This window comes from Enhydra lutris, unplaced genomic scaffold (assembly GCF_002288905.1).
Source record: "Enhydra lutris kenyoni isolate GAN:26980312 unplaced genomic scaffold, ASM228890v2 scaffoldscaffold74, whole genome shotgun sequence".
Classification (NCBI taxonomy): domain Eukaryota; kingdom Metazoa; phylum Chordata; class Mammalia; order Carnivora; family Mustelidae; genus Enhydra; species Enhydra lutris.
This window is the reverse complement of record NW_019154158.1, coordinates 5,175,851-5,198,829: the sequence shown is the minus strand read 5'-3', so window position 1 is coordinate 5,198,829 and position 22,979 is coordinate 5,175,851. Positions and strand designations below refer to the sequence as shown.

Sequence of the window (22,979 nt, the reverse complement as noted above, 5' to 3'; positions counted from 1 at the left end):
CAGCAAATTCAATTTGTTAAATGAAATTGTATTTTGCCCACGGCTGCTTCTGTTTGATCCCAGGAGACTGAGGGGAGCAAGGGAGGGGCAGGATGGCGGGGGAGGCCCAGGTGCAAGGCTGCGGGGAGGGGATGCCTGTTGGCTGGGGAAGCAGTGGGCTTAGGCACGGGGAGGAGCTCTCGCTGCGCTTCCCCAGGCGAAGGTGCCTCATCCAGGGCAGGCTGGGCGGCAGGGGACGAGCCCAGCCGAGCCAGAGCAGCACCGCCCCTGCACCAGCGCCCAGAGCCTGGGCTAACGTGGGGCCCGCCACGTCACTTGGCACCGAAAGGCCCTCGCTTGCTCTTGGCTCACGTTGGCCACGCTCAACACGTAGCCTGAGCCACACCCTGCAAAGCACGGGTAGGGGGGCAGAGGGGCTGGTTGGAGCCTTTTGGGTCAACACACGGCCTGCCCTCCTAACTCCTCCCCCCGCGTGGGACTCCAGCGGAGGGTCAGAGGCTCCAGCGGAGGGTCAGAAGCGCTTCCGCTGAGGGAGCAAGGGAAGGGGGTGGGGAGCCGTCTCCCCTCCTGTGGGAACCAAGCCTGTGTAAGCAGCAGCTGGACAGGGTGGCTAGAGTGGTGCCCTGGGGGCAGGGGGCAGAGAGTGGAAGAAATGAGTCGGCTGGCTGATGGTGGTTTACTTCTCACAGGCACCCCAGCCAGCTTAGAAGTCTGGCCGGTCCTTCTTCAGCTTCTTATAGTCAGTGGAAACTGCAAGAAACTATAGGAGGGAAAGGGGCACTGAGTGCCCCAGACATCCCTTCGTGGCCTGGGGGTGGGGAGGGTGGTCCTGGGACCAAGATGAACAGATGGAGGAGGTACCTTGTATTGGTCATTGGGGCTCAGGCGGTTCCAGGGCTCTGGGTTGTTCTTTCTGTCCCAGCTACAGAGAAGGAGGGGGAAGGTGAGGGTTTCCTCTCTGAAAGCTAGGACCCAGGAGCCTAAAGTGACAGAGTCTCTGCCCCACCCCCAACACCCCCGTCCTATCCTGGGGGAGGGGGGGGCCCTACTTCCCAGAGACTGACAGGGGTAGTGACAAGTGAAACAGGAAGGCTCGGGCCACGTGAGAGACTGACAACTCAGCCCAGGGCCTCCCACCTGTTCCTTGCCGCTCTAGGTTCACCCCCCAGAGCAGAGCGTTGGGAATGAGATCCTGAGGAGCTGGGGTTTCGTGATGCGCCTGCAATTCTACCCCTGTGGTGCTCATGGCGCTGGCTGGAGAGCCCCCATGGCCCACCCCCACCGACCTCGGTGGGGCTGGGACTCTCCGCTCCCCTCTAGCCCCAAAGGCTCCCCTAGCAGTTCACCCGGCCACACCCCCAGCACTCAGGTGGGGAGGTGGAAGTACCCAAAGGCTGCCCGCCGGCTGAGCACGTCGCCATGGCAACCAGGCCGGGAGCCGTGCGGGTTCCGCAGCCCGAAGCGGGTCGAGTCTGGGGCCCCAGGAGTGAGTGGTCGGCCGGACGGATGCGAGCGCAGGCCGGGGCCGCCTGGGGGCAGGAGCAGGCTCCTGCCTGGAGTTGCCGCGCGGCGCACACGCAGATGCGCCGCCTGGGGATCCCTGATGAGACCACCCACTGGCACCGTTCCTGAGAGGCCCTAGCATTCCTGCCCTACCCTTGCTTCACCCAGGCGCCCTGCTTGCGTCCTAGACCCGGCCTTTACCAGACGTCGGGGCTGCGCAGGGCGAGTCTCAGGAGGTACAGCGCGGCGCTGCCCATTCCCAGGCCAATGAAGCCGATCATCGGGATGAGCTGCGGGGAAGACGGAGGGCATTTTAGGGGTCAGCCCCCTCCCCGCAGTCCCTTTACAATCTTCTCTGCCAGCACCCGCCCCCGCCCCCACCCCAGCCCGGGTCTGGCACTCCCTCCTGTCTGGGAGAGAGGACCTGGAATCTCCCACACCACACCTCCAGCCTTCGTCTCCCTCGTCCCACAGCTAGTGGGTCCCAGGTGGATTCAATAGACTGAGGGCTCCTGGATAAAGACCAGGAGCACTGGGGAACTGGCAAGGGGCAAGGGTACTGGGAGATTTAGGGGCCGCCAGGGAAGCGAGAGAGTTAGGAGTTAGTACAGTGGCTCTGGGGACAGAACTCACCGCGGGATGTCTCTTGATCTGCCGGTAGAAGCGGGCCCCGTGATTCGTTCCCGCCATAGCGCCTCTTCACCGTCTGATGCTCCCCAGCGGTTCTGCTCCCTCGCTCTTCCTGGGGTCCCGCCCCCGACTGGGGAGGGGTCAGCCCAGCCCAGCCCAGCCCGGCCCAGCGGGCCCGCTTCAGCTGGCTCACCCCACCCCCACTCATCTCTTCCTCCCGCAGTTCCCAGCTCAGAGCCAGAGAAGTGTCAGGAAGCAGAGGGCTTTCTGATCCGGCACTCCTCCCAATGGCCGCACCCTGGTCTGGGGGACACCATCACACCTGGGACTTTGAACTGGTTTCAGAGAGAGGCAACACAGGCTTTGAGCAAGAGACTGATTGAGGGAGGATCCAGAGGTGGAAGGAGGAACTCACCATGGGACAGGCAGTCGGACAGAGAGACTTGCAAGCCAAGTGCAGGGGTAATGTTCACCGGTGGGACCTGGAGGGTCCTGGGGACCAGTGATGGCATCGGAAGCACTACCTGGACAGCTCTAGAGCTCACAGATAAGGCCCCAGTTCTGTCTCCCTACACAGTGTAGTGGGAGGAGGAGAGGGACAGAGAGACCCACAGCACTAAAGCAGCCCCAGCTCCTCTAGTCCTGCGTAGTGCTCCAAGTTGTGTTGTGGTTGGCTTGGAATAGTGTTTAGCGGTCAGGGGAGCCGGGTGTATTTTAAACCTGGTTCAGGATAGAGTTAAGTCAGTTGTCGAAGTTTGAGGCTTTGATAGACTTGCTTGCTCTGCCTATGTCCAGTCCCCTCCAGATAAAGTTGGAGCCCCCAAGGAGGCTGTTTCTGACTGTGATGGAGAGGAAGAGAATGGGGTAAGGAAAATAGCCAAGGAAAGACAGAAAAGATGGTGAAGGAGGAAAGAGAACAACACATACAGAAATACACGTTCAGAGCAATTGCCTCCCTTTCTGCAGCCAACTTAGGTGTCTGCTATGCTGCTAGGGTGGGAAAGTTCACTGCCATCGTCTTTGGGTAGTTGGGGGCCTAGGCACCCAGGAGCCTAGTCCTAACCACCTCTCCCCACTGCCATGCTAACTTCACCCTCCCATCCTCCTCCCTCCCACCCCACGGGCAAATCCACCTCTCCAGCCCAGAGCCCGGTGGTGGTGCACCCACCACTGGGCTTGCGCGGTGGTGGTGGTGGTAGGGGGGCCGTACAGGGAAGGAAGCTACCCTTCTGGGGGCCCCCTCCCTTTCCTGGCGCTGATACCTCCCCCGCCCCTGCGCTGACAAACGCGGCTGTAATTAGGCTGCGGGGTCCCAGGCTCTCCGCCTCCCTCCGGCGGATAATGAGATAAAGTGTCAGAGACACGGCGAGAACAAAGAGACAGAGACTCGCTGCGATGTGTGTCGGGTGGGGGTGGGGCGGAGAAGGGGGGACTGACAGGATGTCAGAACCTGGAGCGCAGAGCCGGGTCCTCCCTGAACACCCGCACCTCCAGGACCCGCTGGGGAGTGGAATGTTCTGTCACTCATGCCCCCCAGCCCTCCAGTCTCCGGGACTAGCAATCAATCCCAGAGCTCGAGCTCCAGGGGCTGCACATCTGGGCTGCACATCTGGTTCTGCATGGCACAGCTGGGGCGCCAGGACGCAGACAGGGACGTCTGGCCCCCCGTGCCGCGCCCCTTGGCTTCTCGGGCCCTCGCCCGGGCTCTTGTACTATTTCTTGTGACTTCTGGTGACCAAGGACTGGCGCATTCCGAACTTTCCGCCCCGCTCCTTTCCTAGAGCCGCGGTTGTTCCTCCTGCCTCGGGCCTCCGCCCCCACTTTCCAAGCGCCTTATTACGTTATTGCTTCTGTTCTGGCCTCTCTGGGGGGCCTTGACCCTGCACCTATTTCTGGTGCCAGTCTCTGATCCCTTGCCTGAGATCCTACTTCTAAGTCCCCACCCATCTCTGGATCGTGATCTCTGGGGCTGATCTGGGACGCAGACCTCCGTGAGTTCCGGATCCCATCTCTCCCCACCCTCGCGCACTCTCCCATCAGAAAGACTAAGGCCACCCGACCAAGCCGCGTGAGGGACGGCAGAAGTCATTTGCTGAGGATTAGGGGTGGCCTGGGGCGTGCGGGGTCCCGTGGGGACTAGATTCCAAACGCCAAATCGCACCACGACACTAATCTTCGCGCGGGCGCCCAAGCTCTTAGGGGAGATGCCTCGGGCGCCCCCTGTCGGGTCCTGCAGGCTCTGCGCCCCACAGTTTGGGGCAGGTTAAGTCTGTGCCTGGAGCGTCGGTCCAAGTCCCGCCTGCCTCTCCTGCCACTCCCACCGCCAAGGCACTGGGTCCCGCAGCTTCCCCTCTTCTGGTTTGAGGTGGGGCGGGGGGGGGGCAAGAAAGGAGAGGGCACGAGGGATCTCCCACCTCGTCAGCTGTGGGAGGAACCAGAGGTTCAGGCAGGTTCCTCTCTCGGAGCTGGTGGGCTCCAGATGCCCTGGGCTGGGTCTCTGCCCTAAGACTGCCCACTGCCCTCTGCCCCGACTGCCCCAGTCTCTGGCTGCCCTTCTTTCTGCTTCTTTCTTCTTCCAGCCCTTTCTGTCTACCTCTGTCTCTCTGTGTCTCTGTGTATGTCTGTGTCTCTCTGTGCCTTATCATTCTGGCTGTGTCTGTCTGTCTCTCCCTCTGCAGCTCTATCAGGCTTTGCCCCTCTGTATCTGTTTCTGTGTCTCTCTCTGTTTGTCTCTCCTTCCGTCTACATCTCTCTACCCTCTGTGTCTCTCTTTACAAATGCCTGTCTCTGTCTTTATCTCTTTCTCCCCCCCCCTCCCATCCCCCATTCTATTCCTATTCTCCAGCTTGCTGCCCCTGGGGGGGCTGCAGCAGTCCAACGAGACAGCCTGGAGACACCTCAGGGCACTGCCCGGGGTCTACTTCCCGGTCACCTCCACATGCCCGTCACCTCGGTGTGGACTCCGTCTTCCCTCTGCAGCTGTGGGGCAGGGAGGGGGCGCCCGGGAGGGAAGACATGGTGCCCAGCATCTGCTCGGGAGCCCCGGAGCCTCTGACCCCCTTTGCAGCTATTAAGGGCGCCGGGTCCCGAGGCTCTGAGAGATGATCATGATTGCATCAGCCAGACAGCCGTGGAGCTGGGAGCCGCGCGGCGAGCGAACGAGCGAGACAAAGACGCCCGCGCCATCTGTTTATGCAAAGCGCTCTCCGCCAGGGACCCCGGAGTCCCGGTGCCTCGCCCGGCTCGGGGCACCGGGTTCATGAGCCCGCTCCTGCCCGGCGCCCCTGCTGTGCCACGGCTCCCCCCTTCCCAGCACCCAGAGGGGCTGTGGGGCGAACGGAATGGAGGGGGGCGGGGGGGTGTTGATGTGATTGGAGCGGACGCGGCTGTTTCTTCAATAATGGATGGAGATGATGCGGACGGCGGAGCCAAGCCCTCCCAGAGAGGAGAGAGGAATAGAAATAGGGAGAGGAAGGGGCGGGTGCGGGAGACTCACCCAGGCGCTCCCGCGCGGGCAAGCACACACACACACACACACACACACACACACACACGAGTGCGCGTGTGCGTCACACTGTCATTCGAATACACGCTGTCGCGCGGCTCACACCCAGGCACACGCCCCCGCACTGTCACGGAGATACATACACCTGCAGGCAGAGACGCCAGAGCAACACACACTCACAGGGGTGGCTCTTCCTGATACATAGGCAGTCCTGCAGGCAGAGACACGTGGAAATGCCCACACTCGGGGCACACCCAAGTGTGAAGATCGCACACATAGACACGCCAAAGCACGTATGCACACCTAGACACTCAGGGGCTAAGCCAGACAAAAATTATAGAGGTTGGGGGGGATAGAGAATGGGGACAAGTCCGACCAATACATACTTAAGGGCACAGACACACACCAGGGTCACACATACCAACTTACACTCACATCTTGTGCTGATATACACACCTCACACACTTGGGGCACAGGCACACACACCAGCGGCACAGACACCCATAATCTCCAGGGACACAGAGGGACCCCCACCAACCCCTACACATTCAGAGGTTCACACCCACACAGGAACTGCTGTCTATGCCCTCCCGTGGTAGAGTGTGGCAGAGGTTGCTGGGGTCCTAGAAACAGGCCTTATTAGCCTACCCACATAATGAGGTAGTAGTGACAGGAGGTGCCTGGGGCTGTGGACCCTGCTACCCTGCTTGACAGCCTGCTAGCTTCCTTCCTTGGCGCCCAGGGTGGGTGGTACAGACCTTGGGCCTCTCAGATAGCAGCCAAGCCAGCTGGTCCCAACCCCAGCACTTGGGGAGGGTTAGGGAGCCACCGAGGGACATTGGTGGCTGTATAGGGACTGCCAGGATTACCCACACAGCTGGGAGGGAGATGTGGAAGGGACGATCACTCTGTGTTTCCCGTCATTACCCCGTGCTGCCCAATCTCCCCACTTGTAAGGCAGTACGTTCTTCGCTAAGAGCGGAGTGGGTACTGCAGAGGGGTAGGGTGTGGGTTGTGTCCTGGACCAGGGTAACCTGGCCCCTCCTCCAGTCTGTTTTCAATTCAGTCCATTCCTTGGCCCAGACTTATGACCTTTGCTGCCTGTGGCAATATCATCCATCACCTAGGCGGCCGTTTGTGGGAGTGAGGGGCGTTGGGGGCTCACACAGGGTCGCTGTCGCTCCTGCCTCCTTCATGAGTCCTGCTCTCCAGTGGCAGGCCTGGGCTCAACCAGTGGGCAAGTGTTGGGGGGAGGGCGTTGATCATGGGGCTCAATCGCGATACTGGGCCGGTGTCCTCACCCCTGGCACCCCAAGCCCCCGTCCTCTGAGCTCCGCGCAGCCGGCCTCCCCGCTCCTCCCGCCCTCCCTCTCTCGGGCCCTTTGCTTAATTTCCTATTAACTGCTGATAAATCCAATTAAACCGCCGCTCTAATTAGGGACAGCTGCCGGCTCCGCGAGGCGGGGAAGGGGGGTGCCCCCCGAGTGTAGAGCGGGGAGAACAGCAGCTCTCTCTGCTTCTCGGCACCCCCACACCAGCATCACCACCCAATGAGCCAGTAAATTGGTTTTGCTTCTGCATTGTGGGGGGGCCCCTCTCGAGGATCTCAGTTTTGAGTCCCTCGGATCTCTTGATGAAGAGATGCGACCGGAGTCCTAGCATCCCCGCACTGGGCCTCCGACCCCCCACCCCCACCACGCCTTTCTTGGTAGGCGGATCCCGAGGAGGGATGGGGGCAAAAGGCTGTATTTGTGTGTGGTGGTGGAGGGGGGCTGCTTGTGATCTGCTCCTATTCCAGCCCAAGCGTGATTACAGGGGGGCTGCCTGAGTTTTCCTCTATGACCCTGCCGCCGGCCCCAGGCGTCCGGCAAGACAGTCAAGGGCAAAGGGAACAGGAAACCGAACCAGGTTCCGCTTAGAGTTTTCCTGTGTGCTTCCCTACCCCCTCCACACCTCAGCCTTCTGGAAGGAAGGGGTGCGCGTCCGTCCCGGGCCCTTCTCTTCTCCAGCCCAGCTGAGCCTCTGCCCTCCCCCTGCCAGCAGCAGATGGTGCCCGGGCTCCCGCTGCCAACCTTGCTAGGCGGTGCCAACCTCAGGCCTGGCAGACAACGGGCAGAAGAGGATCTCCTGACTGCCGGGGCTGACCCTCCCCCATCCGCCATCAAGCTCCAGACCCTCGGCCAGCCCTACTCCAGGGACCACCCCAGGCTGCCTCTCACTGGTCCGCTCCCAGGTCCCCAAACTCCTCGTATCCTTCAGCTCCCTTCCCCACACCTTCCCGCTCCCCGCCACCTGCCACCCTGACCGGGGCCGGCACATTTGCATATTTGCATATGCAAACAATAATATTTGCATACGGCGCGCCGCAGGGGGGGTCTCCGCGTGAGCCGGTTTGCTGTCTGCCCGGCGCCCTCTCACTCGGTACCTGTCGCAAAGGGCTGGGCGGGGGCCGCGCGGGAGGGGTTAGGCCCCCCCGGCCTCGCTCTCTCGGTTCCCAGAGGACTTGAGGAAGTGTTGCCATGGAGACGGCACGCACCCCACCCCCTCCCAGGCCCAGGGTCTCCGGCACGGTGTCTCAGGTTCTCTCCTTCCGCCCCCCCCCCCCACCCCGCCTTCTCCCGCCCCGTCCCTCGCTCTCCAACGGAGATCTTGCATCGCCCCCTGGCGGCCTAGCTCGGCACTGAGCCAGGTTCTGAAACGCAAGGGGTCTGCCCGCGGCTAAATCGCCAAGAGCTAGGGGAAATACCCTGGTGCCAGGTCCTTCTAGCCGCCGCGGTGGGGGGGGGGTGGGGGGGGCGTGACTCCAGTCAGGCTCCCCTTTCTTCAATGACAACAGAGGCCTCGCCTGGCGGACGCACCTGCCTCCCCATCTCCCACCGGACTCGGCCCAGGTGGATGTCCGGTTAGCCGATGGTAGTGAGCTGACACAGCTGGGGAGGATTCTCCACGGCTTCCTATGCCCTCGACTCGGCCCCCAGTTAAAGAACAAACTTTTCTAACTTTTTTCAAAACTTTAATACAGTCGCAGCGTTCGACCGTTCTCCTCCCACACCCCCGGGGCGCCTCCTGGTGGAGACGCGTTCTTCTTCTTCCAGCTCTCAAGGGCTGGGCCTGAGGAGTTGCAGGTGAGGCGGCTCTGCCCGCCAGGTATCCAAAGGCCGAGGCCGGGGGAGGGGGGCAGGAACCAGTCCCTAACCCGAAGCCCCGTCTAGCTCCGGCGGGCTTTCCCTCCCCTCCCCCATCCAGCATAGTTGCTTTCGCCCCTTTCCTCCCCAACCTCCACTGGGCCTGCCCAGAATGGGGCCTGGGTATATCCCGTCCGCAGGCGCCGGCACGCCTAAATCTCCTCCAGGAAGTCGGTGGGAAACAGCCCCACCTTGCGGCCGGTGTAGACCTTGACGTAGCCGCCGGCTTCATCTCCTTTCTGGACCACGATCTGAACGAAGGATTAAAGGTTTAGAGAGGAGAGTGATCCAAGGAAAAGGTGGAAGAGGAGAGCAGGGGAGCCCGGATTTATGGAGGCCTATCCTAGCCCCGTTAATGGCTTAAGATCTGCAAGGAGTATGGTTTGCCGAGGAACCTTGGGGTCTGGGGTTGGATTGGGGCACCAGAGCTACCTGGTCAGTTCTACCTACCTACCTACCTACCTATCATCTATCTATATTTATTTTATATTTTTAAAAGATTTTATTTATTTATTTTAGAGAAAGAGCACGAGCAGGAGGGGCAGAGGGAGAGAGAGAAAGAATCTCAGGTGACTCCACCCTAAGCAGAGTCCACACAGGGCTCAATCTTCCCACCCTGAGATCACGACCTGAGCAGAAAGCTAGAGGCGGTTGCTGAACCCACTGTGCCACCCAGGAGCCCCTACCTGGTCCTTCTTGAGAGTGATCTGCCCAATTTCGCGGTTTCCCACGAAGGATCTGGTCACGCGGTGCACACGCTCTCCAGACCGGACCCGAATGATGAAGTTTGGAGGGAAAAATCCAACCTTCTCCCCTATTTTCCCCTAGAGGAGATGGTAGGGCGAGTCAGTCTCTCAGTCTCAGATTCTAAAGTCAAGCGATGTCCCACCCTAGCCTCAGCCATTTCTCTTACCCGCCACCACTCCTCATTGGAGTCATCAATGACTGTGATCTTCTCTCCAGGCCTGCGAGAGGAAGGGAGAGGCCTCTGAGATGTAGGGGGCTTACTTACCTATCTGGCCTGGGTCCAGCCCCAACAGGCTCCAAGCCCTGAGTGCCCCCGCTTTCCTTTCCCATTGGGAGCTAGGCTCTCCCCCTCCACTCCCGGTGCATGCCCATCCCAGTCCTACGGCCTCTCACGGGAAATCCAGATCGTCCTTCTCCAGGGCTTTGAACCGATAAAGAGCCACAAAGTAATGAGACTGCTGGAAGCCAGGCTGCTTGTGCTGGGGGGTGAAAGGAAGTGATGAGTCTCTGGGCTCCTCTGTCCCACACTGAGGGGCAGGAGTCCAGGGCAGGGGAATTCTCCAGACACACTACATTACAACTCTCTTCCAGGTCCCTGAACTATGAGTATTCTGTTGCGTGCATGCATGCACGCATGCGTGTGTGTGAGGTGATGGAGAAGGCAGGTTAAGGGTGATGGGGACCCACGGAGTATGTGTGAACTTCTGCTGAGGCCATGAGTGGTGTCAAACCTGGGTTGGGGAGAGGACTGGGGTCCCTGCAGGGAAAAGGAGTCTCACTTTGTCATCAGGTGTCTTCTTTTCAGCCTTCTTATTCCCTTCAGGGTTTCCTGGGATGGGAAACACCAATAAGTTGTCTCTAGCTACTGGAGGGTAGCCCCTCATTCTTTCACTCTTCTGTTGCAGAGCCTCTTTGATCTCCAAACCAGGCATGCCCTTTGGCCTTCCATCCTGTATCACAGCCAAGCCCCTGACCCTACTCCATCTCTAGGGATGGAGGTAGGTAACACTCACCATCCTGGGTTTTGCCTTCCTCTGGTCTGGCAGACTCTGGCTCTTCTTCCATCATGGCTGCTAGAGGCTGGAGGGGGTACCAGAGTTAGGAAGATGCTCTCTTGGGAACCCACGCTTGCCCTGGCTCTCCAGCCAGGCCAGCCAACTACAGAATAATGGGATCTCAGGGTTGGAAGAACCCTTGGAGGAAACACCTAGTTCAACCACCAGCCTAATGCCTGAGCTTCCTGTAAAACATCTTGGTAGGTGGACCATCCACATTGTGCTTGAATGTAGCTAATGACAAGAGCTCACGACCTTACAAAGTAAGCCCATGCCATCTGAGGGTAATTCCATAAATTAAACCTATTCGGTCTCCCTGTAACTTTTAGTAATGGTCCTGATTTGGCCTCTGGAGCAATATAGAACAAACATAGTCCCCTTGAAGATCTGAGGATAGCTGATAAGTCTCTTCTGTCTTTTCTTCCCTAATTAGTCCCTTCAAATCACCCCCTCCCCCATGATGCTGTTTCCAGAATTTTCACTATGTCCGTTCTTAAAAATACTCTAGTGTGTAAGAAAAAAAAAAATGAGCAGCACAGTTTTTATAATTCCCTTAAGAGAATAGAACCTGAGTGTGCTTGCCTTTCTGGAAGCAGTCAAGTCACACTGCTAGGGCTTTGTAAATCATAGTTCATTCTACAAAAATCTCTAATTTGCACCCAACCTCCATATCAACTACTCTGAGGCCAATCCCTAGTTCTGTTTTTGTGCAGTTGATTTTTTTGATCCAAGAACAGGCATATACATTTTTCCTTACAAAATTTCAAATGACTGGTTTTGGGCTTTTCTTCTAGTCTGTAAGATATTTAAATATACTATTTTGTGTATAGGTTTTCCCTCCTAGGTTTCCCACAAACTTCAGGGATAATACCATTTATATTTTCATTTGTGTCAGTGAGAAAAATCTCCATAGGTGAGGACCGAGGACCAAATCATGTTATAAGGTATCAGAAATCTCCGTCTAGCTAGACACTCCCTAAAGGACCTGAATCCTTTGGGCACAGTCATTCATCCAATTTTAGGGCCCTATCTACCTGTTATCCACATCAGTCCCTCCCGGTTGTCCAGAAAGCTGTAACGATATGCTAACAAATTCTTTGCCAAACTGAATGCAAGTCTATGGCATTACCAATCTAGTAACCCTAATACAAAAGGAAATGAAGTTACTTTTGGCTGCTAGTCTGGTGCCTCAGTTTCCTTGTCTGTAAGATAAGTGAGTCAGACAAGATGATATTCATGGACCCTTCATGGATCTTCATGGTCCCTTCATGGCTCTAGAATTCTAATTACTTGGCATGATAAGTTTGCTTCCCCAAATCCAAAAGTATGGCTCTTGCCTCTTTTCAGCAATGCCGGGGTTCTGAGACCTAGGCTTCAGTGGATTATGGTGCTTAATCTGACAATTTCAGAAGGGAGTTTCTGGAGAAAGTACATGCTATGGCAGGAGTTCTCAACCTGAGGCCCTCTGATATTATATGCAAAAATTGTCTGTTGGGTTATGTTCCACTTTAGGGGAAGAGAATCCTTGGCTTCTGTCAGCTTTCCAGAGAGGAGAGAGGACCTGCTGCTCCAGGGAATCTCTCAGAGGGACCTCAGGAGGAAAATATGGTGCTCACATTTTTCTTATCTGCCTGGCCTTTCTTCCGTTCCTTGTTTGCCATGATCACCCCAGTGCGCAGGGTTTCAAACACAGGATCATTGTGATTGGCAGCAGCTAGTGGGAATGGGAAGAAGAAAGAAGCCATTACTGTGGAAGCAGAGAAAGACCTGGAGGAAACAGAAACCTTCTAAATAAGGGAGAGGTGGGATGGAGTAGATGGATACGTGTGTGTGTGTGTGTGTGTGTGTGTGTGTGTAGAATTAGGGTAGGGTCAGCTGGGCATATCTAAGTCATCAATCTATAAAGAGCTCTAAAAACATCACTGGAAATGTCATGTGATGGAGAAAAATACTTACCAGCACTCCTTCCAGGCAGAGCACTTGTTGGAAAGACAGCTGTGCTACTAAGTTGTTTGGGAGTTGGGGAATGCTCACAGTCACTATTCTCCTTCTAAGGAGAGTGGTCCTTTAACTGTTGGCTTTTGTCCCATTGAGTGGCATGTGCAAGCTGGGGGCTGCCACCAGTGTGTTCTTCTTTTTCCCACCCATGCTCCTCATAAAGTTCAGCCACTCCTCCAAATAAATGTTGAGTAAATTGTCAATGGATTTGTTTGTAAGGGGTACCAAATTATGAATCTGCCCAGGATGCCCACAGCTCTTGGTCTAGCCCTGAGACTGGTATTACTCTGTATCAAGGATGAGGACAGTCAAGAATCCTTGTTCTTGCTTAGAAATAGTTTTACATATGAAGAGCCCAGATTTTGAAGCGAGGCAGATGAAAGTTTCAGTCTTGGCTCTCTGTCTCTTGCTAGCTGTGTGGAGCCCTCACTAAATCTTATCTCCCTCAGCTATAAAACAGGAATATTGACTCTGTATTCAAGTTGGCTAAAATATTAGGTAGAGAGAAAAACCATGGGAAACAGAATCTTTCTGTTTCAGAATTTGGTTTCCAAATCTAGAAGTGGTGCTGGAGCCATGTCTAGCTTGCCCTTGCCCTCGGGTCCCATATGGAGCACTTACAGAGATCTTTGACACAAGCGTACTGCTGGTTGCTGTAGAGTGGGGAGCTATAGGCCCGATGGAAACCAGGGGGCTGTAGGATGGGATGGGAGAAAGCATTAGAGACAGCAAGGTATGGCCCAGAACCCCATCTCTCCCATGAGTGCAATCCCTTCTTAGAGTAAGAAACGGGTTGAGAAGGAAAAAGCAGGGAAATGGATGTGATGACTTGGGAGGGACTGGAAGAGGGGAGCTTGGCTATGCATTCTCTCCTTTCTACTTCCTCACTCCCCAGAGCCTACTCACGATCTTGCCGAAACATCTCTGCATCTCCACGTAGGACTGACAGTGCTCATGGATGTTAGTTTTGCAGTTCTTACAGCGAAGCCCAAATTTGTTGTTGACTTGGGAGAGGGAAGAACATTTGGGTGAGGTTCTTGATCTCCCCTTCCCTTTGTAGCAGTGCTGCTACTCTAGCTCTCAGGTCCCTTTTCTTTTTAGGACCCAACACTATCAGTTTCTAATAGTGTTGTTTTTATTTTTTGAAGATTATTTATTTGAGAGAGAGTGAGTGCCCACAAGTGGGGGAGGAGCAGAGGGAGAAGGACAAGCTGACTCCCTGCTGAGCATGGTGCCCCATATGGGGCTCGGATTCAAGACTCTGAGATCAAGACCTGAGCTGAAATCGAGTTGGATGCTTAACCAACTGAGCCCCCCACAAGCGCTCCTCCAATAGTGTTTTCTTTTTAAGATTTTATTTATTTATTTGAGAGCTAGAGATCACAGAGGGAGAGAGAGAGTGAGAAGCAGACTCCCTGCTGAGTAGAAAGCCTGACTCCGGACTTGATTCTCCCGGACCCTGAGACCATGACTAGCCGAAGGCAGAACTTTAACCCACGGAGCCCCCAGGCGCCCCTCTGATAGTGTTTTCTTAAAGCCACCTCTTGCCACAGCCTGTCTGCCATACAAATGCTCCTCTCCTGAGCCTGTTCCCCCACCTCCTGCCTTCAACATCACACTCTCTCCACTTAACCTTCGTGACTCACGCACAATCATCCGGGCACAGACATCACAGAACTTGGGCTTCTTGAAGAAATGATCTTTGAATTTGTGAGGCTTGTCATTGACAAGCTTAGGAGGTTCTGGGGGGGGGCTCCTCCTCCTCCTCCTCTTCTTCCTCTTCTTCCTCATAGATGTAATAGATGGGCCCCCCACCAGCTCCCACTGCCTCCCCATTGGCCTGGGGCTCTGGGGGAAGCTCCATTTCCTTTGTTCCCGGAGACTCCTTCCTGAATAACTGCTTCAGCCGCTGTAGCTGAGGGAGGAAGAGGATGAGGGAGGGGAGGAAACCCAAAATTAAAAGAACTGTCATGCTCTCTAGAGCAGGAAAGGCTGAAGCTAACTAAACATTTTTCTAGTGTGGGCAAGGGGCACCCCCCAGGATTAGGAGTATTGGGGGCTGCAGGTGCTGGCTAGCATTCTGATGACGGAGGAGTCACATTCAAGTGAGATCAATTCAAGCATTCTTCAAGGACTGTGGTGGCTTCCCAGCTCCCCAGCTCCCCACACCCGGGGGTCCCAGGCCCAGACTCACCCCACTTTGCCGAGTCTCTCCTGGCAAGGAGGGCTTAGGGGACTCCAGCACCTCCTTTTCTGTCATCCTGCAAGAGGTTGGACCCCACTATTAAATCTAATCCCTGACTGCCACTCTTCCTGTCCTAATTCCTGTCCCTCATTGCAGGGTGGTCCTTGAGTGGACTTTGGGAGAAATTTGGTTAAACAGAAATCCTTTCACAGGCTTATGGACAGAAAGATTCCATGGAGGTCCAGAGAAAAGCGCAACAGACTAAAGAACTTCCCAACTGGTTCCTCTAACTGATACCAAACCTTCCCCACCCTGAGGGGCAACCTGAGTTTCCAGCCCCAATACAGTGCTCAAAGCTGCATGGTTTAGGGATTTGCCTAGTTTGTTTCTCCTGGGAATCTGTGGGCAAGGGAGAGGTGACATACACCCTTCCAGATTCCCTTTCTTGAAGAGGTTTAATGTGTGTGTCCAGAAGCATGCTTGGAGGGATGGGCTGGGGACATTTGTTCACCCCTACCCCTTTCTTGAGGCTCAGGGGCCCAGGGCCTAGTTCCCAGCCTGCTTCAGTCCTCAGCTATTTTAAGTTTTCAGAGTAATATGAGCCTTTCCTTCCCTTACTACTCCATTCCCTTGACCCCACCCCCACCCCACCCTCCAATCCTCGCTCTTGTCCTGGAGTCATACTTTCACTCCTAAAACCCTAACTACTCACAGGCCAAACTGAAGACACTGAATAGGCTACAGATTGGGGAAGTTGCGGGGAGCAGTTCTGGCAATGGACAGAGGATGAAGAGGCAACTTACGTTTGGGATTCCCTAAGTCAGTCCACAGTCTGTGGAGGGAAGAGGGAGCCCCTGGGGTCTTGATGGTGGTGCTGGGGGAGGACTGGTCCTCTTCCTTGGGGGCTAAGCCCCCCCAATACCCTCTGTACTCACACCGGCTACCCAGACGTTATTTGTAGACCTCCCAGTCTCTCGCCTTGGTGTCAGAGCTGAAATGACAGGGCTGGAGGAAAGTGGACAGCTGAGTGACACAGCTGACACAGAGAAATTGGACACGGGGAGGTCTGGGCTGGGCTGGACCCTAACTCCTCCCATCCCCCAGAGCTGCTATGCCCTGGTTTTTTATCTATGGTGTACAGGTCAGTTCTGGCTAAATTCAAGAAGGGACAGTGTTTATGCCACATACTCATTTAGGTGATTTTGGATGACAGAAGGTATAGATCAAATTGTACACAGTGTTCCCCAAGGTCCAAACACCTCTCCAATTCTACCTTCCCTGGACCTACTTTAGGAACTAGCTTTTGATTTTTCAGCCACTGTCTTCCTGTGGCCATGTGTTTTCATACCCACAAACACTGATCTAACTCTACTTCAAACCTTTAGGAAGCAAAGGGCCAGGAACTGGTGAAGAAAGGAGAATTTCAATTCTCCGAAGTTTCCTATCAGCCAGACTAGATTGCATCCTTATCCATGGGTAGCTGGAAGGGTACCTCGCTGCCATCCTGAAAGGGAGTGAAGAACATGCATAGCACTGCTTTATTCCCTCCAGTGTGCCCAGGAACATCCTCCCATCCCCCATTCTAAAATCTTGTCCTCAGGGTGAAGAGAAATCTAAGAGCTACTGAAAAAACTCCAGGCTGGGATTTCTGAGAGGCTCTGGGGGAGTGCAGTGATGGTTAGGTAGAGATGGTATCATTCCCATTGGACAGAAGGCAGTTACCACACAGAGGGGTTTTTTCTTCTCTAAGTAATGTCTGCCTCCCCGCGAGGACTGAAAACTTTTGAGGTAAGACAGCTATGCCCCACACTTCTGTAATCATTCTGATTCCCTGACTCCGTCTCCCTCATCTGATGCCCCGGTATATGAACTTATGGGTCAGTGAGGTATCTGGCATTCTTATCTCGCAGGGATGCAGCCTTCTACTCTGGGCTGTGACATGGCTGAAAGAGAAGATACTCCCATCTCAGAGGACAGCCATTTGGATGTAGTCATGTAGTGCTGCTTTATCCCTTGTATCTGTAAGAAGTAAAGGATTACATTGGAGGTTGGGTCAGACAAGCCTCAGAGGAGCCTGGCTAGAGATACTGCTACCCAGACCCAAGAGATTTCCAGGGTAATGTGCTTTGTCATTTCTGTCACTGCTCTTTTTCCTTAAGGGGTGGGTGAGATTGAATAGGGGTTGCTGGATGGCTCCTAATGGCTCCGGTCTGACAGGCTGTGCAACAAGAGGGCAGAGAGAGGAAAAGCTCGATCCATGCAGAGTGGGGAATGTCTGCTTTTCACCTTTCTTCAGTTGCACAGGACAGGGACTGCTGAGTGTGCCTGGATAATACAGCATCTTGGCATTGCAAGTTCAATTGATGGAGCTTTTATCCTAAGAAACATCTACTTCTGTCCTGCCATGCAGAACACAATGGCTTTCGTTTTAAAGAAAGGCCCAAGGGGCACCTGGGTGGCTCAGTGGGTTAAAGCCTCTGCCTTCGGCTCAGGTCCTGATCCCAGGGTCCTGGGATCGAGCCCCGCATCAGGCTCTCTACTCCTCGGGGAGCCTGCTTCCTCCTCTCTGCCTGCCTCTCTGACTACTTGTGATCTCTGTCTGTCAAATAAATAAATAAAATCTTTAAAAAAAAAAAAAAAAGAAAGAAAGAAAGGCCCAAGTCCTCCAGCCCTGAAGAGTTTCCAAAAGATCAGATTCTGGACATGTATGAGGCCACCATCACAACCCAGTTTTGGACCTCACTCACCCCTCCCCAGACAGCCATGAGGACCCGACATGAGTATCACAGAATTAACATAGTGAAGGAACCTCAGAGGTAAGCTAATTAGTCCAAGTCTCTTATTTTACTAATAAGGACTCAGAGGTCTGGAGTTGAGAACTGATGTGCTTGATGAAACCACACTTATTGAAAGAGTGGGGGGAGCCCAGAACAAAGGTCCCACTGGAGACCCAGCCATCTCTCCAAATATTATGGGCAAGGAGGAGAATGGGATGAGGGAATACTGTTAGGAAGGTATGTGTGCATAGGCCAGCTAGGGAAAGCCATCCCAACCTATATGGGATCCCTCTAATAGCTGTGGGACTGTACCTACCCAGGACCTCCAACCCCCACCCACATCAGGGCAGCAACAGAGAAACAGGGACTGACGTCCAGTGACAGATTTTTTTTTTTTATATTTAAAAACAAAATCAACCTCCCCCCAAGTAACCCCCCAAACAAACAAAAAATCAGATTAAATAAAATTTACAGTGAATATACCCAGCAAACATCTGTATGTGCAATTAAATACTGTCTGTTACTGTGGCACAAACCTCAAACAAACAATATACAAGTGTTCTGGGAGGTGGGGGGAGGCCCAAGTTTTAACTCTTTGGGGTTTGGGGAGACAAGATGGGGGAAGTGAGAGGAAGGGGAAATCAATTTTGCTTTTCTTAATTCTGTCCATATAAATATATTCATAAAGACCAGAAATGAAAAGGGAGCTTGGGATGGTAAGAAGATCGAATAGGGGAGTGTGGGACCCTCCCAAATCTACCTGACCAAAAAAATATGAAAAAAATTAATTTCATGGTGGGAGAAGAGATTAAAAAATGGCAGAAGAGGATAGGAAGGAGAGGGAAGCAAGGGGGGGCCAACCAGGGAAAAAGAGGGGACCCATGGCAGGGGAGCGAGAAGGAGTCCAGTGCCAGTGTGTCTGTTCCATCTTCATCCCCACTGTCTTAGGCTCCAGTTCAGTGTCTGTCACCTTCCTTTCTGCCTCTGTCCGTGGTCTGTCGGGATCCCTCGGCCCCCTCCCCCATCCCCCCACTGCGCTGGTGCCTTCCCCTCCTCCGTTTATTGGGAACTGGCTCGCTCCAGGATCCTCAGGTCATAGTTCTTTTTGGCCACTCGAAGTTTGAAGCGACTCACAGAGTTGTTGAGGCGAAGGGAGGCATTCTGGGCAGCCAGGGGGCTGGGAAACACAGCCACGATGGTGTACAAGGCAGCGAGGTCTGCATGACGGCCGTTCTCAGCAGTCCCACCGTTGTCCCCCCCACCCCCGCCAGGCAGCCCCTGAGCATCCTTGAGCCACTGGATCTTGGCGCCAGACATGGCAAGCTGAGTGAAGAGTTTGTCCGCTTCGGTCCGAGTGATGCCCTCAGGGAGATCTGTCACCTCCAGCACCCGGCCCAGGACTGAAAGGGGAGGAGAAAGGACATGGTTATGAGAGGACTAGTGAGGTCCCTGCAGAGAATTCTGCAGCCGAATCAAGTCTATTGACAGCGTCCTCAAGAGCCTGGCCTCACCCATCTTCCCCAAATCAGTGTAACACCCCACCATCTAGGAGAAACAAAGAAAACTTTTCTTCTCTTAGATCAAGAAGAAACTGGGGATCAGAATCCCAGATTTCTTCAGGTCTGGAGACCTACACCTCATTTCTTGTGCCAAGTCAGTAGCCCAATCTGAAATATATCCCACAGTCATCCCCTTCCCAGAGATCCCTCTTCCTTATCATCTAGGGAAGTCCATTTCCCTGCCTTTCCTTGTTTAGCAAACCCCTCCAAATAGGGGTAACCTGAGAGATCTTGTATGCCTAGTGGGGAAGGCCTGCAGGGGTTTACTCCCCCACATTCTCTTGTCGAGCTTCTGCTAAAGGACTAGGAGAACTACCAAGGCAGACATCCTAGACTGGCGTCAGGACCACTCCCACAAGACTCTCCTGTTAATAGGCTCAGCACCCCCAGCCATTGTATTATACTCAGTTTTTACCATCACCTTTCCCAAGACCTGAAATGGCCTGATAAGTACTGAGACACTTTAATTCTCCAGTTTCTCCTTGCTCTTGAGTACAAAAGGGTCCTATTTCTACTCCACACCCTAAACTGGCTTTTCTCACTCATCCTAGGCTAGTAATACAGGCTGGAGGGATGAGCACCTTCACTTGCGGATTCAGCATTTTGTCACTCACCGACATCTGCTGTCCCCAGGTCAGTGGAGGCAGATTTGAGTGCTTGTCTTTTGCTCCGGTTTCCATGCTTCAATCCACTCTGTCCCTTCAACATTTCAAAGATAACTCTTACCCCAGGTAAACAACATTGACTGCCTTGCATCCTAATGTCTGTCTGAAAGATTAAGGAGCAGCACCCAACCCTGAGGATCTTGCCCAACCAGGCAGGCAGACCAGCCAGAGTGGCCACTGAGAAACAGAGTCCTTCCCCCTTGGCACTGGGGTCAGGTGGGAAGAATGAGTATGGGAGAGGGGTAAGTTCCTTCCCACTTTATTCACTCTCAATGTGCTATCTATCGCCTGGGTCCATGCCACTGGTTGAGGGGGACGGCTCAGAGATAGGGGCCTGGATGAGAAGAGGGGTTTGATGGTGGACACCCTTACCTGGTGTACCGTGTAAGCTGACTGGCCATGGAGCAAGGGAGGGCAGAGAGACAGATTGTACTGCAATGGCTGGCCCAGGAGGGAGTAGCGCCCATCACCTAGGGAGGAAGGACAGATGGTTTTCTGGAAGTTAGAACTTCATGATACAACTTTCATGAGACTTCAGGGGGCTTTGGAGATCGATGACAACAATGCATACTTTTCCTACTTTTTCTATGATAGGAGTGCCCAGGTGACTGACTGAAGAGTTGTCTCTCTTCCTAAACCCCACGGCTGTCAGCTGTATCTCAGGCAAATGAGGCTTTTAAGTTCCCTCACCCTTGAAGAAGGGCTCTGTCCACTGCAGACAAAAGACCCTAGGGGAAACCTACAGACCCTTATGAATGTCTTTCCTTCTTTCCTTCCTTTCTTCCTCCCTCCTCCCTTCCCCTTTTTTAAAAAAAGTAATCTCTATGCCCAACGTGGAGCTTGAGCTCACAACCCTGAGATCAAGAGTCATATGCTCTACCGCCTGAGCCAGCCCGGTGCCCCGAATTTCTTATATAGATCCTCCTACCCCAAATCCAGGGCTCAAGTGTCTGACTCCTGTTGAGTGGCAATACAGTGAGTGGATAAGAACACAGGCTTGGAGCCAAACCGCCTAGGTTCAAATCCTGGCTCTGTTACCGGAAATGAGAGCTTGGGTACCTTTTCTATTCATCAGTGTTGAAGGCTGAGTGAATACAAGACACGCAAAGCACTTACAGTCATGCTTTGTACATAGTAAGCACCATAAATGTTACTTTATTGTTGATAAATGCTAGATTTCAGAGCACTCTGAAGTTTTTAAACCACATTCTCATCTGGTTTTCACTATACTGCTGCAACAGCCAAGACAGGAACAGATAAAATTATTTCCATCTTATTTGGATCAATCCCATTTTACAGATTAGGAAACTGAGGTCTGGTTCCAAGCTTAAGTAACACACTACCACCTAGGTCTTCCCACTTGGGAATGGGCTGTGAAGGGCAGCAGCCAGCCCTATTCTAACCCCTTACCCTGTGCTGGACCCCCAGGCCGGGGGAACTGTGTGAGGATAGGAAGGGGACTGAGTCCTGTGCAGACATTGCTGAGACTGGTGACAGGAGAGGGTGCTGGAGACTGGGTAGGAGATGTGACGGGGCTGTTGCTCATTTGAGTGCTGGCCTGTGGGACAGAGAGGCACACATATCATACATACAGCAAATATGACCCTCTGGACATTCCTACGGCTTGGCTTAAAATTCATCTCACTCAGAAAACTTCTCTTGCAGAGCTTTGTCAAAGTCAGACTGCTCCTTCCAACAGCCCCCACAGTCCCTAATTAATGTGTATTAATAATTAATGTATTTTGTTAAAATATTTATTTTAGAGAGAGAGGGAGAGTGAGTGAGTGTGGAGTGGGGAGGAGCAGAGGGAGGAGGAGAGGGAGAGAAGTACAGAATCTCAAGTAGACTCCCTGCTGAACTCAGAGCCCCACGATCCTGAGATCATGACCTGAGCCAAAATCAAGAGTTGGATACTTAATGGACTGAGTCACGCTGGAGCCCCGATCTGTATTATTTTAATATCCATTTTTTGACACAGTGTTTTAAGTATGTGTTCCTTAGAGCTTAGGTTCCTTGCAAGCAGATGCTCTCCTCTATTCTTATGATTCCCCCCGAAGAGTACCCAGGGAAACGCAAGTAGAAGAGGCTGCTCACTCAATGGCAAAGATTATTCTCCGAGAAGAATCTGGTCTCCTCCTTGCCAAGACAATGCTGGGCTGCAGGACTCACCTGGGGGTTACTCTCAGGATTGTATAGGTCTCCAGGTTTCTGCCCACGCTGGTCCATGCTGTAATATTTACAGTGACTCCACTGGACCATGGATGGGTTCTGGGGAGGCTGGGGTCCATTAGGGACATTCAGCTGCATGACCACCACGCCTGGTCCAGAAGGTGACACTCCTGAGTCGCAGGAAGAAAGGAATTAGTTGTCAATTCAAACTGTATTTTGACCTTCCGACTAACCCTGAGTGTGAAAGCCAATAAGCAATCTACCCACTCGCCTCAGGGTCACTTAAACTGTGTCTTGTCAGGAATCTGAGATAGTTGCTGATTTAGTGTCTGACTCCCCTCTCACCAAACCAGTGAATAGTGTAAGTGAAAGAGACATGGGTCCCATGGCCTTCACCTGGTGAGGGGCACTTTGGTATGCTTGGCAGAAAACTACTTCATTCTGTCAAAGTTGGGTATTACCAAATGCCCAGGTCAGATTGCTTAAATGTCTGGGCAAGGTACAGGTCCCAGCCTGGGGCTTGGGCCAGGGCTGCAGGCATGTGTAGGCTTTTCTGGTAATGGCTGCAGATAGGTCAGTGATCTCTGGTTGCTCTGGAGAAGATGAGTGCACACAGCTACCCTAAGCCAGGCCAAGAACTGCTTAAAGTGGGAATGGCATGAAACTCTATGTCATGTTTGGGAAATGACAAATAATTCAAGGTGCTGAGGCATAGGGATTGTGTAGGGGAAGTAGGAGATGAGATATATTCATTCATTTATTCAACATTTACTGAACATTTACTATGTGCCAGTTCCTATGCTAGGTACTCGGGAGTACAACAAACAAAAGTGTCCTTGCCCTACGGGATGGACAATCTATCAGGGAGTCACAGGTTAAGTCAACAGCTGGTGTCGGAGTTTGAAGCACTTTCTAGTAAGGATCTTTATCCTGTAGGTGTTGGGAACAGAACTCCATAGAGCTAACTCAAGTGGCTGGATGGAAAACATCTGAAGGGAGGG

The 22,979-nt window shown here is 53.7% G+C and overlaps 3 protein-coding genes across 8 annotated transcripts in view; all 3 read right to left on the bottom strand.

Annotated features, from left to right (window-relative positions):
• Window positions 1-80: 80 nt before the first annotated feature.
• Window positions 81-2,264, bottom strand: LOC111160211 (NDUFA4, mitochondrial complex associated like 2). Its single transcript, XM_022523117.1, has 4 exons — window positions 2,137-2,264; window positions 1,705-1,793; window positions 862-922; window positions 81-760 (listed from the first exon to the last, which is right to left on the bottom strand). Exons 1-4 carry the CDS (start codon window positions 2,191-2,193, stop codon window positions 704-706), a joined length of 264 nt encoding a protein of 87 aa, XP_022378825.1. The 5' UTR covers window positions 2,194-2,264; the 3' UTR covers window positions 81-703.
• Window positions 2,265-8,634: 6,370 nt separating this feature from the next.
• On the bottom strand, window positions 8,635-15,752 carry LOC111160159 (SH3 and cysteine rich domain 3). The gene is given in 13 exon segments (XM_022523038.1): window positions 8,635-9,074; window positions 9,510-9,647; window positions 9,737-9,788; window positions 9,964-10,049; window positions 10,350-10,399; window positions 10,584-10,650; window positions 12,242-12,339; window positions 13,245-13,317; window positions 13,530-13,627; window positions 14,270-14,375; window positions 14,377-14,538; window positions 14,818-14,884; window positions 15,612-15,752. Coding segments are annotated over 12 exon segments (1,095 nt in total). The 5' UTR covers window position 14,884; window positions 15,612-15,752; the 3' UTR covers window positions 8,635-8,975.
• Window positions 15,753-17,958: 2,206 nt separating this feature from the next.
• Window positions 17,959-22,979, bottom strand: part of LOC111160157 (R3H domain containing 2) — a 159,989-nt gene continuing 154,968 nt past the window's right edge. For 4 of the 6 annotated variants that reach the window (XM_022523033.1, XM_022523036.1, XM_022523035.1 and 1 more), the window contains 5 exons: window positions 21,979-22,148; window positions 21,220-21,367; window positions 20,182-20,279; window positions 19,759-19,843; window positions 18,645-18,985 (listed from right to left, as the gene is read on the bottom strand). In XM_022523033.1, coding sequence (XP_022378741.1) covers window positions 18,645-18,985; window positions 19,759-19,843; window positions 20,182-20,279; window positions 21,220-21,367; window positions 21,979-22,148 — 842 coding nt within the window. Of the gene's footprint in view, window positions 18,986-19,758; window positions 19,844-20,181; window positions 20,280-21,219; window positions 21,368-21,978; window positions 22,149-22,979 lie in introns of all 6 variants that reach the window. The other 2 variants (XM_022523032.1, XM_022523034.1) reach the window with 1 other exon arrangement.